General features: G+C 46.5%; 1 protein-coding gene across 1 annotated transcript in view; it reads left to right on the top strand.

Moving 5' to 3' along the window:
- Positions 1-17,840, top strand: part of DNAH9 (dynein axonemal heavy chain 9) — a 480,799-nt gene that overhangs the window by 175,079 nt on the left and 287,880 nt on the right. Inside the window, exons 37-38 of the mRNA XM_090059292.1 lie at positions 8,952-9,125; positions 9,915-10,122. Coding sequence (XP_089915418.1) covers positions 8,952-9,125; positions 9,915-10,122 — 382 coding nt within the window. The remainder of the gene's footprint in view (positions 1-8,951; positions 9,126-9,914; positions 10,123-17,840) is intronic.

Below are 17,840 nucleotides of genomic sequence, written 5' to 3'. Positions count from 1 at the left end.
TGGTGATGGCTTGGAGGCCTCTGGCTCTCTCCAAGCCCTGGTGCTGCTGCACACAGTTTGTCACAGCTCTGCCAGTCCTGCATTGGGCTTCCCCACAAGGAAGGGGCTCACGCTCCCTGACACTGTCACAGGGGCTGCTGCCCCCATCAAGGGCCCTGCCCCCTCACCACTGCAGCAGCTGGGCTGGGGCATGGCCAGACACCAGCTGGCAGGCCCTTTTAGGTGGGGGGCAGGTACAGGGGTTATTTCCCTTCCCTCCAGCTTCTGGTGGAGGGGGCTTATTCTGCCGCTTGCCCCAAGCAGGAAGTGAGCATGGTGGTGACAGCAGTTGGGATGGGCAGACCTGGCTGTGGTACCCGAGGGACAGTGGGGGTTGAGGGGGGAATGACTCTTCTCCCTGCCCCCTCTGCCTCCTGGGGCCATGGTGGCCCACTGCTGCAGCAGTGAGTGGGAGCCTCCATCAGGCAGACCCAGCTCATGTCCCTGCCAGTGGGACAGGCAGGGGGGAATTAAATGCCTCTCTGGCCAGACACCCACCCCTGCCTGTCCCTGCTTGGCTGGGGACCAGAGGAACATGGCTAGCCCTGCTCAGCTGGAGCACAGAGCCCAGCCCAGAGAGCATGCTGGGATACTGGTGGACTCTGGTTTCAGTTAAACCAGGAAGGGGTCTGGGACAGACATTGCATAAACCAGTTTAAACTCAGTCAGTTAAGTCTGATATAGTACACTCCACCAGGTTTATCTCAAACCGGTTTCAGCCATTTTTTAAACTGGTTTATGTGCACTGAATGTCTGTACTGTTACAGGTTTAAACCAGTTTATGATCACTTAAACTGGTTTATATGTAATGTCTGTCCCTAGCCTTGAAAATCTGTCCCAGAGTTTTTCTGAAAAACTAGTTCTAGGTGTCACTGTTGTTGTGCCATAAATGCAGTTGCAGGGTCACTTGATCTGTAAATGTAGAAAGTTGAAAGTGGGTATCTTTTGGCGCTATGCCTGGCACACTGCTGTAAGACATTTGTTAGGTGCTGTATGAAAGTGTGTTGGTGAAATTCAGTCACGTTTTTGATGGACTGATATCAACAAAGATGAAAGTACCAGTGAGCAGCATTGCAACCAGAATCAGAATGGGACACATAAATTAATTACATCTCTTTTCCCAGTTGAGAGATATGGTTGTCATGAGTGACCTAAACTACCCTAACATCTTCTGGGAGGAGCAGTCAGCCAAATCTAGGTGCTCATGTAGGTTCTTAACCTGCACACAGGACCTCCACCTAACACAGGAGGTATATCATTCCACTAGGGGAAACACCTTTCTGAACTTGATGTTAGTTACAGGGGATGACCTGGTGGGGAATCTGCAGGTACAAGGTAACCTAGGGAATAGTGACCATCGACTGATTGAATTCACTATCTGGTGATGGGTGGGTAAACTAACCAGCAGGGCTGAAGTGCTAGCCTTCAGAAAAGCTAACTTCAGTATGCTCAGGAGATTAGTTAGTGAGGCATTAAAATTCAAGAGCATTGGTGAAACAGGGGTCCAGGAAGGGTGGTCATTCCTCAAGGGAGCGATCCTGTGGGTGCAGAAGGAGGCAATCCCATTGCACATAAGGGGGCTAAGGGGTCAAGATGCCCTCTTGGCTGAACAAGATAGTCCAGGAAAGCCTAAGGGCAAAGAAAGAGGTATAGAGGCTACAGAAAAAGTGGGTAGCTACCAAGGAGGAGTATATCTCCCTGTCTCGCACTTGCAGGGAATAAGTTAGGAAGGCCAAAGCAGGATTAGAATTTAGGCTGGCAACAAAAAATTAAGGACGACAAAAAGTACTTCTTCAGGGATATAGGGAGCAAAAGGAAGGCACAGGGTAGCATAGGACACCTACAGGACAAACTAGGGCAATTGGTGACAGAGAGCAGGGACAAAGCTGAGCTCTTCAATGAGTTCTTTACAGCTGTATTCCTAGACACAGACCATGATAAATCTCCCAGTTGGATCATAGATAGACACAGGAGGGACACCAGCCCAACTGTTAGCACAGAGTTAGTGAAGGGGCACTTGGAGGGGCTGGATGTGTCCAAATCAGCAGGCCCGGATGAACTTCATCCAAGGGTGCTGAAGGAATTGGCCAGTGTCATAGCAGAGCCACTGGCACAGCTGTTCGAGCACTCAAGATCAGGTCCCAGAAGACTGGAAAAGGGCCAGTGTAGCCCCTATATTCAAGAAGGAGAGGAGGGAGGAACTGGGAAACTACAAGCCAGTTAGTCTCACCTCTCTCCTTGGGAAAACTCTGGAAAAAATCATTAAGGGTCACATTTGTGGCAGCCCAATAGGGTAAATAATGCTGAAAGGAAATAAGCATGGATTCATTGCGGGTAGACCCAGCCTGACTAACCTTGTTTCTTTTTCTGACCAGGTCACAAAATGCTTAGATGCAGGAGTTGAGGTAGCTGTCATCTACCTAGTCTTTAAGAAAGCCTTCGATACAGTATATCATTCTGTTCTTGTAAATAAACTGACAGGTGATGATGTAGATGATTACATGGTCAGCTGGGTGGCAAATTGGCTTAGGGGTCACACCCAGAGAGTGGTGGTGGACAGGTCAGTATTGACCTGGAAAGATGTGGGCAGTGGAGTCCCGCAAGGCTCGGTCCTTGGACCAGTGCTATTCAATGTCTTCATCAATGACTTGGATGAGTGTGTGGAGAGCATCCTGTCCAGTTTCTCAGATGATACCAAATTATGGGGCAAAGTTAACACACCAGAGGGTAGGGAACAATTCTGGTGGATCTGGACAAGTTGAAAAAATGGACAGAATGAAATAGGATGCAGTTCAACAAAGATGCACACAAAGTGCTGTACCTGAGCAAAAAGAATCACCAACACACTTACAGGCTGGGGGATGACCTTCTCAGCAGCACAGGAGCAGAAAGGGATCTTGGAATCATAGTTGACTCCAAGATGAACATGAGTCATCAATGTGACTAACTGCACTTTATCATGCATTAGCAGATGCATGACGAACAGGTCCAGGGAGGTAATGCTTCCCCTCTATGCGGCACTGGTCAGGCTACAGTTGGAGTACTGTCTAGTTTTGGGCACTGCACTTCAAGAGGGATGCGGAAAATCTTGAGAGGGTTCAGAGGAGGGCCACTCATATTGTCTGAAGCCTGCAGGCAAGGCCCTATGAGAGACTGAGGGACCGGGATCTCTTCAGCCTTTGCAACAGAAGGCTGAGAGGTGGCTTCTGGCTGCCTATAAATTCATCAGGGGAGTATAGCAGGCAATAGGAGATGCTGTGTTTACTAGGGCACTCCCTGGAGTAACTAGGAACAATGCCACAAATTGATAGGGAGCAGATTTAGGTTCGACATTAGAAAGAACTTATGCATAGTAATGGCTGCCAGAATCTGGAATGGGCTGCCAGCAGAGATGGTGCTCTTGCCTACCTTGGGGTCTTCAAGAAGAGACTGGACAAGCACCTAGCTGGGGTCGTCTGACCCCAGCTCTCTTTCCTGCCAAGGGCAGGGCGTTGGACTTGATGATCTACTGAGGTCCCTTCTGACTCTAACATCTATGACTACATAAATCTCATAGTTTCATAGTAAGTAGGGTCAGAAGGGACCTGAGCAGATCATCAAGTCTGACCCCCTGCCATGGCAGGAAGAGTACTGGGGTCAAATGACCCCAGCACGGTGATTGTCTAGCCTTGTCTTAAAGACCCCCAGGGTAGGAGCCAGCACCACTTCGCTTGGAAGTTGGTTCCAGATCCTAGCCGCCCTGACCGTGAAGTAGTGCCTCCTCGTATCTAGCCTGAATCTACCCTCTGCCAGCTTGTAAGCATTATTTCTAGTCACTCGTAGTAGCGCTCGGGGAAACAGGGACTCCCCCAGTGCCTGCTGGTCCCCTCTGACTCATTTATAACAGGCCACTAGATCCCCCTCAGCCTTCTTTTGTGGAGGCTGAACAGGTTCAGGTCCCGTAGCCTCTCCTCATAGGGCCTGCCCTGCTACCCCCTGATTATGCGAGTGATCCTCCTCTGCACCCTCTCCATGTTGTCCACATCCCTCTTGATGTTGTCCACACCCAGAACTGGACGCAGTACTTTAGCTGCGGCCTGACCAGTGCCGCATAGAGGGGGAGGATCACCTCCTTGGACTTGCTTGAGATGCATCTGTGGATGCATGACAAGGTGCGGTTGGCCTTCCCGAATGCATCCCCACACTGCTGGCCCATGTTCATCTTGGCATCAGTGATGACTCCAAGATCCCTTTCTGCCTCTGTACTGACGAGAAGGGAGTTCCCCAACCTGTAGGTATGCCGCTGGTTCTTCCTCCCCAGGTGCATCACCTTGCACTTGTCAGTGTTGAATCCCATCCTATTCTCATCCGCCCACCCCTGTAACCTGTCTAGATCTGATTGTAGCCTATTCCTTCCTTCTAATGTGCCCACATCCCCCCACATCTTAGTGTCATCAGCAAATTTGAACTGGGTGCTTTTTACCCCCTTGTCCAAGTCACTGATGAAAATGTTGAACAGTGCGGGCCCGAGGACCGAGCCCTGCGGAACCCCACTGCCCACGTCCCTCCAGGTTGAAAATGACCCATCTACTACCACTCTCTGGGTGCAGCCCTCCAGCCATTTGGTGACCCATTTGACTGTGTGGGTGTCGACACCACAGTCCCCCAGTTTCTTAATGAGAACGGGGTGAGAGACAGTGGAAGTGGAATCTCTAGTTCAAAACTCATGTTTCTAGTGGACCCTATGAAGGCTGCTGCTCATGTTGCTACCATTAACCCACATCACATCTGTTTTGTCAGCTGATGCTCCTACCTCTACCTTTCTGTTATATGGCTCATCTTTGTACACCAAGGCTGTTTCTTGGTTTCCCAGTAGTTTTAAAAGCTACTATTCATAGAATCATAGAAAATTAGGTTTGGAAGGGATCTCAGGAGGTCATCTAGTCCAACCCCCTGCTCAAAGCAGGGCAGTCCCCAACTAGATCATCCCAGCCAAAGCTTTGTCCATCCAGGTTTTGAAAACCCCCAAGGATGGAGCTTCCACCACCTCTCTGGGTAACCTGTTCCAGTGTTTTACTACCCATCTAGTGAGAAAATTCTTTCTAATATCTAACCTAAACTTCCCTTGCTGCAACTTGAGATGTTTGTTCCTTGTTCTGTCATCTGCCACTACTGAAAACAGTCTAGCTCCATCCTCCAGACAACTTCCCTTTAGGTAGCTAAAGGCTGCTATTAAATCCACCCCTCCCCCTTAAGTCTCCTCTTCTCTAGACTAAATAAGCCCAATTCCCTCAGTCTTTCCTCATAAGTTATGTCCCCCAGCCTCTTCACCATTTTTGTTCCCCTCCACTTGACTTTCCCCAATTTGTCCACATCCTTTCTGTAGTGGGGTGCCCAAAATTAACATAGTACTCCAGATGTGACCTCACCAGTGCTGAATAGAAGGGAATAATCACTTCCCTTGACCTACTGGCGACATACCTACCAAGGCAGCCCAGTATGCTATCAGCCTTCTCAGCAACAAGGGCACACTGGCAGCTTCTTGTTTACTGTAATCCCTAGGTCCTTTTCTGCAGTGCTGCTGCCCAGCCAGTCACAGCCACTAGCCTGTACTGATGCATGGGGTTATTCCATCCTAAAAGCAGGACTTTGCACTTGTCCTTGTTGAACCTCATGCGATTCCTTTTGGCCCAATTCTCCAAATTGTCTAGGTCACTCTGAATCCTAGCCCTACCCTCCAGCATATCCACTACTCCCTGCCCCCTCCACCCCTCATCCTCTGCCAGCTTGGTATAATCTGCAAACTTTCTGAGGATGCACTCTATACCATCTTCCAACTCGATGAAGATATTGAATAAAACCAGTCCCAGGACCACCCCCTGGGACACTTCATTTGATACCAACTGCCAACTAGACATTGAGCCATGGATTACTAATCTAAGAGCCTGATGCTTCAGCTAGTTTTCTGTCCGCCTTACAGTCTATTCATCCAAACTATACTTCCTTGGCTTGCCTGTGAGAATGTGGTATCAAAAGCCTTGCTAAAGTCAAGGTATACCACATTCACCGGCCTCCCCACATCCACAGAGCCAGTCACCATGTCATAGAAGGCAGTCAGGTTGGTCAGGTATGACTTGCCCCTGGTGAAGCCCTGCTGATGGTTTCTAATCACATTTTTCATGTAGCCCTCATGGGAGGGTTCAGCCTGAGCTAGAACAGATGCATAGCTAGCTGCCTGATGGTGCCACAGGTGCCTATAGGTGCTATGGATCATGGTTTGAATCTCAGGGCACACCCACCTGTTCAGAATAGCATTGATCTCTCTGAGCCCTCTCCTACCTCTTATTTTCCTCCTGGTCCCACACATCTTTCTCTCCTGGCTGCCCTCTGGGTCAATTTTAGGAGGAGGACTAGTAAGCGCTCAGGCAATGCCTAACCCATGGCCTGGTACCTAGCCAGATCACTTTCCTGGGAAATGGGAGAAGAATGTTCAGTCAACTCTAGTGAAGAGAAAGAGTGTGAACCTGGGTCAGTTCTTCCAGGGGAAGTACCCTGACCACTAAAGAGGAGGGCCTCTGTTTTTAGTCATGAAGGGTACTGAGAGATATGCTCTGGGAGGTGGTGCTTTATTTAGCAAGCCACGGTAATTAAAAGCACCTGAGCATCGTGCATCAGCATCTCCGCACCAAGAAATGTCAGCAGAGTGTATTGAACTAAAGCTCATTTAGTTCAAAGCGCCTCACCATTATTTTTTGGTGCCTGGCTGCTGATACACATGACACTGGAGGCTGCTGGAACAATTTCTGCGCCCAAGCAGACTCAGTTAATCAAATCTGCTCTGATGTGCTGGATTTACAGCACATTGGATCAGCCACACTGCACATCTATAGGAGCCCAAACTCATTAAGCATGTTTTTCTGTACCTAAGGTTTTGGGAGTAAAATGGAGTGATACACATACCTGGGTGATTCTGTTCCACCATGGAGCTCACATAAACATAGTGCAGCCTTCTAAGGAATGGAGTACCAGACAGAGTTGCCATCCAGGGCAAACCCTGCGGGAGAGATGGGGGGAAGGGGGCAGGACATGTAAAGGTGAAATTGGATTTAGCCCAGAATCTTTGCTTATGATGTATGTATTTCTTCTTTTGATATCAGAGCTGGGAATCTGAACATATAGCAGACTGTGCAAGACTAAGCAGAAGCCTCATGAAAAATAATCAAATATAAAATCTGCTTATTGCTTACCACTGAATGTGCCCTTTGCTCTGAACTTTTGCTGATGAAATGTCAGGATAAACAATCAGAAAATCTTTGAATGACTGTATGCTTGTCCACTGGGTGTGAAATCCCTATATAAAAATAGATGATAGATTTGCTATTTCAAGGTTCTGAAATTAGGAAAAATCCACAAGGGGTTCTTATGGAGGAAACAGCTCAAGGTTAACACATCTTTGGCATCATGAGTTGGAACTAAATTGGTCTGGTTAAATCACACATAATAGAAAGTGAATGGCAAATTATAGTGGAGCTGGAGGCACTTCTGCACATTGGTGAGATACTCATTGGTGAGAGAGCTTTTAGCCATGATGCATCTGTATCCTTGTTGAGGGCAGGTTTATCTGCATCCAATACCGAGGAATTACAACAACAAGAAAACTATGAAGTACAGTTATTCAGTCTCTCTGAGCAGCAAAATCCTAGATAACAACATTTTTTAGAAAACTGTGATTGTTGGGGGGTTCTTGAGTAGTTCAAGATGGCAAATGGCCGGCAATCTTTCACACAGGGCACCAGTTAAAATTTAGTGAAAATCAGTGCTTTCTGATGCAGGTTTGTTGAGCTGGTAGGAATATCAGGGTTTCTTTTTTGGAAAAACATGCACAGCAAATAAATCATAAGAGAGATTCAGCGAGATTTTGGAAAATCTGCATACATTAAATATACCATTGAGGCATTCCCTCTATAGCCTCTGAACACCTCAGAGACATTAAGGAATTTTTTTTTTTCTTAACACTCACAGGATAAAATGCCATTATTTCCAGTGTACATGTGGGAAACAAAGCCAGAGTAAATAAGAGGGCCTACAAATGTTTAGGGCCCTGCTCTAATTCATAGCAATTTACATAAAGTACCATGAGTTAGAGCCCATCCAACCCCAACCCAACAAATGTTCACCTGTTGGGTCAGAGGCGGGGCTGGATCCAGCCAGTACTGGCCCTGACCACCAAGTGGGGGTGCTCCAGCAAACTCCAAGGTGGCTTCTGAACCACACCTCTTTCTTGTAATTGGCCATTTTAGAAGTGCTCTGTGGCTGTGCATGCATGTGACATCATGGCTGTAGAGTGCTTTTAGGGGCCTGATCATGTAAAAATTGTAAATTATGTAGGCACTCTAAGTGACTTGCCTAATGTCACACAGGTTTTCTCTGGTGGACCAGGGGACTAAATCTATACCTTTGGAGTCCCAATTCAGTGTCTAACTCACAACTCTCATCCTTCCTTCATTGAAATTTGATCTATACTGTTAGGAATAGCAGGATATGGTGAAACAAGATGCATAAGAATGATAAGACAGAACAAACTGATACATACTTGTATACTTTGGCTAAACATGATGGGAATCAGGATCATGGAAACTCTTTGCAACCAATCTAAGTAGTTTAAGGCATATGTAGAATGAACAACACAGGAAAGATGCATTTATGGCTATAAATAGGAGTATGAATAAAGTGCAACAATGAAAAATTAAGCTAAATATTAGGAAAAAGGCCCTGGCACAGTTCTGTTAGGCTATGAAATATTCTGATATGGAAACAGTCTGTGCAGATCACTAGGGATCATAGATAAGGGCTAGGGAGATAGTTTAGATAACCTTTCCCATCAAAAATGATTTTCTGCAGTTTAACCTATGTTTCCCCATTTTGTCTTGCAGCTTGTAGACTACAGAGTAGAGTTCAGTAAGTGGTGGGTGACTGAGTTTAAGACCATCAAGTTTCCTTCTCAGGGAACTGTCTTTGATTTTTACATTGATCCAGAAACAAAGAAGTTTGAGCCTTGGTCTAAACTTATCCCCAAATTTGAATTTGATCCAGAACTGCCATTACAAGTAAGTCAATCTGTTTGCTTTTCTGCTCAAAGAATATAGGGGCTATATATGTGTGTAGGTGTGCACATTGTATCTCTGTCAACTATGTTTCATTAGCACTGGAGTGATAAAATGAATGTTTGCTAATAAAAGTTACATTCTAAGGTAAGTATATTAATTCTAAAGTCATTAAGCTGCCCAACTGGTTTAGTCTTTTGTGATTACAAAAAAAAGGTTCATTATGGAAATGATACTCTTGTTACAGTGAATGGGACTGTGTTTGCTAGGTGGGGCAAACTGGATCAAGATTACCTGCAAAAATATAGTGCTGTCCCAATTATTAGTCACATATCTGTTCTCATGGTGCTTGGATCTTTTCATGAAAATTCACTGTAGCAACATCACAAAATAATTCATTTTTTTACCTGAAAAAATGAAACATTTCATGTTTGAGGTAGATTTTTTTGACAAAATGGAACTTTTCTACAGAAAGAGATTTTAATGAAAATTTGTTTAGTTACAAAAGTTTCATCAGGAAACATTTATAATGGAAACATTTTGATCAGCCCCAGGGAAAACCTATTTTACTAATGACACAGTTTCACCAAGGCAGTTATTAAATGTTCAATTTAAGTGTCAGGCAGGGGTTTATTGAACATTGGCCCTGCTTGCTTTGGGTATGCATGTTTCCTTACATGTTTGTATCTTGCTTGGCTTGATCAGGATTCCCCCACACCTGTCATCTGACTATGGCTGCAAGAGGAAAGTTGGCTTGAGACTCACTGTGTGTTTCCATCTTGCTTTCTATAGGCTTGTCTGGTGCCTACTAGTGAAACCATACGAGTAAGATACTTCATGGACAAGCTCCTGGAACGACGGAGGCCAGTCATGCTTGTGGGTAATGCAGGCACTGGGAAATCTGTGCTGGTAGGAAGCAAACTCTCTTCACTGGATACTGATGAGTACATGGTGAAGAATGTTCCATTCAACTATTACACCACCTCAGCCATGCTTCAAGGTAGGATAACAGATGGGCTATTAGAATTCCTTGGAGGCACAGGTTAAACAATAATTTTCCCATTTGACAAGCATAACTGCATTCACAGTTGAGTGTGAAGGGCAACTGGAGACACTGTAGTGAGCATTCTGAATAGTTGGGGAAGGCACCTTCAAAGGCTGAAGCTTAGTTTTATTGACATTAGTGTTTCACAGAAACCTCTGGACTCTGAGTTCCACTGTAAAACATAATTTTTTTTTGACATTATCCCTTCCTTCTCTCAGTGTAGACATGACAGTTTATCACTGATTGCTATGAAAGAAAGTCACAGGCCATTCAAGGTCTCCCCACAATCCATGTAGCTCTGACATTGCACATGGTAGTGGAGTAGGCTTATGGAGACACTAATGGAGTGTTTTCCTAGGAAACAGGAGGCAAAGCCATCTGCTAGAGCTGAGAGTGGTCAGAGGTGCACATGTGTCAGCATTACCAGCTTATCTGGCCTGTGACTCATTCAGGGAGCCAAGTCTTTTGGGGCTCCCAGTCAAGAAAAAATCATATTTTTTATAAAACTAGGCCAAAAAGATCACAGCTCCCCAGGGACACATGTGTCTTTGTCACAGTTCAGAGCAGCCAAGTTCCATTATTTAGTTCAGTCAGTGCAAGGTAGGGGATGAATTTGGATTAGTTGACAGGGAGAGGAGCCATTCAGTTTTTTATCGGGTGGGTGGCAATATGAGAATGGGGTAATTGGTGAAGTGCTGCAGAGATTCATTCCAACTGGGGGTGAAAGAAAAAGCAAGCAGCCCTTTCCCCTGCAGTTGCTGTCACTCCACTCCAGGCTTGCCTTGTTATTTTCCATTCTTAGTGGCATGCAGTCTTGTGTGTATTGTTGCCGTTGCAATCATGGATATAATCCATTTCAGTTCTTTTTGGTTCCTTGTTGCAGGACTAGCCCCAAGGGTATCCATGACACCCCTTTATGGGGGGAATTAATCCTGCCCCACTCCAGCTCCTCAGGCTAACCTCCTTTACGGCTTCACTTGTCACCCTGATGCAATGTGTATGTTGCTTTGGGATGCTCCCCCTGCAGAGTCCTTGACTGAGCTTGATGAATCTGCACTTGGCCTAGCTCAAACTGTTTAACCAGATACCCTCACCCTTCTCACCAATAGATATAAGTCCACTAACTCCAATTCTGTGCCTCACTGGCACTGATTGTGCCCTACTAGTCCTAATCATGGCCTCTGGCCCTAACCATGCCTTAGGGACATGAAGTGTTGACTCCACCCTCCTCTGTAACCACCCCCATGCCTCATGGGTTTTACTCTTAGCTCCATTTGCTGGGCCCTCTGGCCCTGTATTAAAATCAGCTCACCTACCTCTACCCCCAATTCCTGCTGGCCCCTAACCCTTGCAGGGCTGCTGCCTTGAGCCCACTGGGTCCCAGACTCTTGTAGGGTTCAAAGCATAGAGTGCTTCTCAGAAGGCCCTGTCATCTCAGTCTGCCCCTTTAGCCACTCCCAAACCTCCAGTTTAACCAAAACAAAACCCACACTAACCAGTCTCTGACTTAGACTAAAAATCCTTCCTCAGGTCTCTACATTACAACAAAGCCCCTTCCACTATTTGCTGACTCCCTCCCAATCTTTAGGATACTTTCCTGAATCTGCAGCTTCCCTGCTGGAGGAGCGAAGGCTGATTGAAGTTCTTCAGGAGATCAAGACTAGACTGGCGGCTCTGGTTCAGGGACCAGTGTTTATACACCTCACATTCCCCGCTCCACCTGTTCTGGTCACATGTTCCTCAAACCAGCCACCAGTGTATCTTCTCATCTGGGGGGGCAGCCTGCTTTCAACTGCTGCAGTTTGTTCAACTGAAGCTTTGCCCTGTTTGCCTATTGCCAGGCAGCTAGCTCCCAAGAAGTTACTTGTAGCCCTGTAATCCTGATCTCCAGCTTCCCCTGGCTGCTTACTCTCTTGCAGCTATCCCTTAGCCATCTGCCTGCATCTGATTGCAGGTGTTGCCTGCTGCACTTTTCCTCTTAAGGTAGCAGGATCCTGTGAGCCCTGTTACATTCTCCCTTTATATTTCTGCTAATCATTTGTGATGGGGGGAAAAAGAGCTTATGTTAATGTTTTAAAAAACACCATTCATAGCTGCTGTGATAGAATAAATGCTCTCTTCTGTAATAGTAGGTGAAATCAAGTAAGAATTTGGGCATGGTTTAATTAAAACTCTTCAAATAAGCATTTAGCTTTTATTTGAAATGTTTGCATGGATAATGTATGCTAGAAATGCCTAGATTATTAACATCCTTATGAATTTAACAGTGATTTTTAGAGCAACCTTGAACTTGAATGAAGAGAGGAATTCGTATGGAATGAGATGGGCAGCAAGAGTTGCTTTTAAAGAGAATGCCATTTAGATCACAAGCAAATGTAAGCTGGCATAATGTCACAAATAAATCTGTGCCAGTGTTACACATAGCTGAACTTATGGAAGTATTGGCCCAGTGTCTGAGCAGCATAGTGGTGACAAGGAATCTTATTTGTTATATGATAAAACTCAATGTTATGGAATAAATAGTATGATAGGATAAAGGGTCTTGGTTCAGATATCACCTTGTGTTATCTGCAAAATCAAGTACTTGCAATGTGCATGTTTGGGTATAGAGGTAGTTGTGCACTGTGGTAGAGGTCTAGCAACCCCAAGCTTCAGCATTTTGGCTGGTCACTTGCAGGGGTTAGCAAACATTTTTTTTCCCTTTCATAAATAATATTGGCTTCTGGGAATTCTTTTGCCTTCCTCTGAAGCAGTGCTTGTCAACTGGGGTTCGGTTACTTTGAAAGGTCCCGGGGGTATGCAGGAGTGAGTGAGGATAGAGCACCACCACCCCATGCTGCTGCCTCACAGGAGCAGGGCTGGTGCAGGCTGAAAGCAGGGCTGCACAGATGTTGCACTGCCACCACTCCACCACTTGCCATACTCCCGCTCGGTCTGACCCGCTTAGTCCAGTCACTTGCCACCCCTCCCCCCGGGGAGGACACTTACTAAAAGGGGGCCGCCAGGGGCTCACTTGTTAAAAAAGATTGAAAACCCCTGCTCTGAAGCACTGGAGATTGGCTGCAGCTAAGGATTTGGGGGGTGGGGGAGGGGTAGGGAATAGGGAGGAAGGGTTAGACCAGGGTGGTACTTAGAAAATTTAGAGGTTCCTGGGTCTTTCACTGAAAGTCATACTGGGTGTGTCTACATGTTTAAATGCTGCTAGAGGGGCTTACTCTGGAGTAAATCACTGCAGAGTAATTTACTCCACCTCGGGCAGGTCTCTACATATGTAGGCATTTGGGAGGTTTGCTCCCACCCTACTTTCCACCCCTGGATGCAGGGCCTGACAGAGAGCAGGAGGCAAGAAGACTGCTATCTCCTGGTGGGGTGGGGCAGGGAGATTGCTCCTTACTCCCAGGAGCTGCCTACTGCCGGGGTGGGCTCCAGTCGTGGAATCTGGGTTGGCATCATGGAGACCCTGGCCCTGGCTCCCCAGTTGGGGGCAGGCGGCTTGGAAAGAGTTGTGGGGGAGGGGCAGATCTCAGGCCCCTGCCCCCATTCATCAGTGGGGCAGCTAGCAGTGAGCCCCTAGCTGGGCAGGGATTTCCCACCCAACAGAGAGCTCACTGCTAGCTGCCCCACTGGTGGATTGGGGCAGAGGGCTGGGACCTACCCCTCCTCTGCAGCTCTTTCGAAGCCCCTGCCTTGATCACCTAGTCAGGGTACAGAGCTGGGAAAGAGCTGCAGGACTGGGACCTGCCCCTGACTGAGACAGTTTTTGGCCAGCCCTGGGCTGTGTGGCGAATTCTGCACATGCAGCCTGGAGCTGGCTGGGAACTTTCCCATTTTGGGCATTTCCCATCCAGCTCCAGGCTGCACATCCAGACTTCCCTGAATAGCCTGGGGGTGGCCAGGAACTGTTCCAGTCTAGGAAAGGTCCCAGCCAGCTCCAGGCTGGGTGGTAATCTCTCTTCATACAGGGAGCTCCCGGTCTCTGCTCCACAATTGGAGTGGGGGCTGGAAGCTCTCTTCTGCTAGGGCAGGGGGACATTGTCCTGGCTGAGGCTCCACCACCAGAACCCTCTCTGGCAATGGGCAGCTCCCAGAGGCAGAGAGCGATCTACATGTGCCTCACTGCATAGCAACTACTCCTCAGTTAATTTGCTACCAGCATTTGCAGGTACCAAATTAACTGCAGAGTAGAACAAATTACTGCATAGTAAGTGTCTGCATGTGCAGATGATGATACTTACCGTGTAGTAATTTGCTCGACTACACAGTAAAATGTCTCATGTAGACACCCCTACTTACAGTCAAATTTGAGGTCTGGAAAAATATTTATTACTTAAGTCAGAATTGCAGTCAGTATGTAGTGGGGGAGGTCTTTTTAGCACGGGACATGGTTCTTATCCTAGGATCCTATGAGTTAGGTACTGATCAAATACTTTTCTGCCATTTTAGTAGGACAACATTGGCAATGCTCTCATCTCCCCTGCTGCTTCTTATAGCATGTCATAGAGTATCAGTGGTGTTTCTGGGTACATACAGACATTTGGACAGCGTTAAAAATGGCCACCCAATCTAACTTAGTTCATACAGAAAGGACCTTACACCTATATCCCTAGTTAAGTGGTTCTAAGTGTGAACTGTACAGAAGTTCAGGAAATTTTGATTGGTCTAACATGGCCAACCCAATCTAAGTTAACTGTACCTCCGACGTAACATAACTTAGATTGGGCCTCAGAAGACTGAACTATGTGAACTTCTGTATAGCACCCAGGACATAACTGGGCCTGGGAAGGGCCACCCACTGGCCCCAGCTCGAAGCTGCATTTTTCTTAGCCCCTCCCTGGTACTAAGCTATTTTTAGCCTCTCAGTCCTTTACCCCTTTCCCAGATGGACCAGCCTGCCCCCCAAATACACTGTTCCACAAGCTGCTCTCAGTGTTGGTTTTACTAGCATTGGCCAGCGCTAGGAGCTGAGGAAATAAGTTGGGGTGCAGGGAGGGGTGGGTGGGATTGGGGGAGGGTTGATTTGCTGTGGTGGGTTGCTTTTTGGGGTGAGGGGGAGGAGAGGTCTAAAAGTATCCCCTGGTCCTGGGGGTGGGGTGGGGAGTCCATTCCCCAAGTCCCTCTGAGGACCCTGCTAGCCCCCCTCCTGATATGACCTCTGCTTAACCTCCCTGAATGTCTATATGTACCTTCTCGTTTGTGCCTTGTAGGTGCATAGGAAGGTTTGAAATGGTGACTTTTGGAGAACCCTTAGTTAAACAGTCGTATGAGACTATAGGGACTAGACTTACTGGCCTAAGAGGCCTGTTCCAGTCCTATGTTACTGTGCTTCTCCAGAACCTGCTGTAGAGCACCAAACAGAAGAAGGATTCTTAACTACCAATATTCAGGAAGTTGGCCGTACTCTTATCATTGCTCCATCTCTCTGTCCTGCATATTCCCTCCCATGAGTGCCCTCTTTTACACTATGGATGTAACACTCCCATGCAGAGATCTAGGCACATTGTTTCTGTCCCCTTATGTCACTTTGGTCCAATATGAGGGGGTGAATTTCACCCTCTGAGAATGACTGGGGAACAACACTTTTTTATATTCCATTCTTCCTTCTCCAGATGACCTTTTATTTTTTTTTCCCAGAAAGTACCAGTAGTCTTTCAGTGGAGCTCTTCTGAAAGAATGAAAATACAAGCCTTTTATCTTCAAACCTTCCTAACTGAGTAAAAGAACTTTCTCTCTCTCATTTGTCTTCATATGAACTGTGCAAACATATGCAGTTGGTGAGATTTATATAGGCAGATCTGGCATCCTTTTTTATTTACTCAGACTGTGAGCTATGGCTTGATTTTGGAGCTCTGTTTTTCTAAGCATATATGACTAAGTCATCTACTGTGTGAATGAGTATGAGTAAATCAGACATAGCATTGGTGTCTGCATTTGTTAGGAAAGATTCATTGTTAAATTGTTCTTTACTGCTCATTTTTTACAATTAGTTTCCTCTTTTCTGTGTAGATTGTCAATTGGCTGCTTGGGAAAACTCAGACACAGTGATTTCTGTTTTTAAAGAAAAAGGAAAGAAGGAAAATTTTAAAGCAGTGATATCATTTACAAAGTTTCTTTCAGTATAGGGGTTTGTAAGAACTAGAGTGAGCAATTCTTAGGAGCTCCATGCGGCAGATCTTCAGTTGATCTAAACTGTGTACAATGGATTTATAACAATTTACATTGGCAGAGCATCTGCCTTTGTGTGCTTAACATACCCTTTGTAGACAGGGCCTATCCATGTAGCTTTGTGTTTTCATTTTGAACTTAATATGATTTATAAACTCTCATATGAATACAAACACACAGTGAGTCATCTGCTCACTCAAATAGTTGTGCCTGCAGATAGTTGTGAGAAGGGAAAGGATCCAGGGGTGTGGCGATTGCTTCCTCCTTCCACTGAATAGCTCATGTGTCCACATCCCCAGATGCCTGGGTTCTCTGTGAAGTCTGTGAAATAATTGAGCTCAGACCATGGGTGAGGGGATGGGTCAAGGTGCAGCTGGAGCCCCAGGGTCATCAGGGGACAATTGGTGGAGTGGGAGGAAGGGAACTGGGAAGGAAGGAGGCACAGGATTGTGGAGAGAACTCACCTGCCACTGCTGCTTTGCCTAGTTGGGGAAAACCCCAGGGATACTCCTGCCCCTCTCCAGCCATAAGTTATGTGGGCATAGTGTGGGGAAGTGCCAGACTTAGCTTTGGCAGCAGTAGCAATGGATGATGGGTCTCCCTTTCCTTTACCTGCTCCCTGCCAGCACCTTGGGTGCAGCCCACTGACTCGGGAGCAAGTGCAAGAACGTGGGATCTCCCTGTCACATCACAAGTACCCTGGCCTAGTCTTCAAAGAGAGGCTTTCTCTAGGCCTCTGACCTGCTATACAAATAGTCCACTATTGTCCTCCCCTGGCAAAACCTTTGAGTATAATAGAGTCCCTGCTACAGCCTCCCTACTCCCTTTACAGCTTCCTGTAGCTCTTGGCATTTAACACTCTAAAGTCTTTCATAACTTTTTTTGAGTCAAGAAGTCTGTCCAAAGCACTCAACACATAAACTAAACCACAGTCTCAGAAGAAGATCATCTATACTTGCAGGGCTGTTGCCCTTAGCAGTCTTTCCCAGGATTCATCCTGCATAGCACAGATCCTTTTATTCCCTGTATCTGACACTGTCTCTTCCAGACTCTCTCCAGGCTCGGGTGCTAACTAGCTCCTTGCTGCAGCTCAGACTGCTTGCTACTAGGCTCCCCACTCCAGGTCCTTACCTAGGCTCAGCCTCATACCACCTGGCTGCCCTGAGGCCAGCTGTCAAGCTATTTTGGCTGTTGTGCTTATATAGATAGGAAAGGGGCAGGGCCTAGTTTATGATTGCTGCCTTAATGGCACAGTTCCCCCTCTCTGCCGTTATCCATAATGGGGCCAGAGGTCTCCCACTATAGGGTGTGCATCATGCATGTGAGTTGCAGCTTCCAATAATCTTCTGGTCCTGCTGCTATAAGTTTGAATTAGCACACTTTTGAGAATAAACCAGAAAACCCGTTATTCACTCTGGGCTAAATCATAATTTGCAGTTACACAGGCCTATAACTGAAGTTTTTCCATATTTGCACACAGTTTGAGATTCTATTTCCCCTTTGGCAAAATA

Source organism: Crocodylus siamensis, chromosome 8, assembly GCF_052110815.1.
Source record: "Crocodylus siamensis isolate JL-2025a chromosome 8, ASM5211081v1, whole genome shotgun sequence".
NCBI lineage: Eukaryota > Metazoa > Chordata > Crocodylia > Crocodylidae > Crocodylus > Crocodylus siamensis.
Note: the sequence above shows the minus strand (reverse complement) of the source record. Positions and strands in the feature narration are given on the sequence as shown.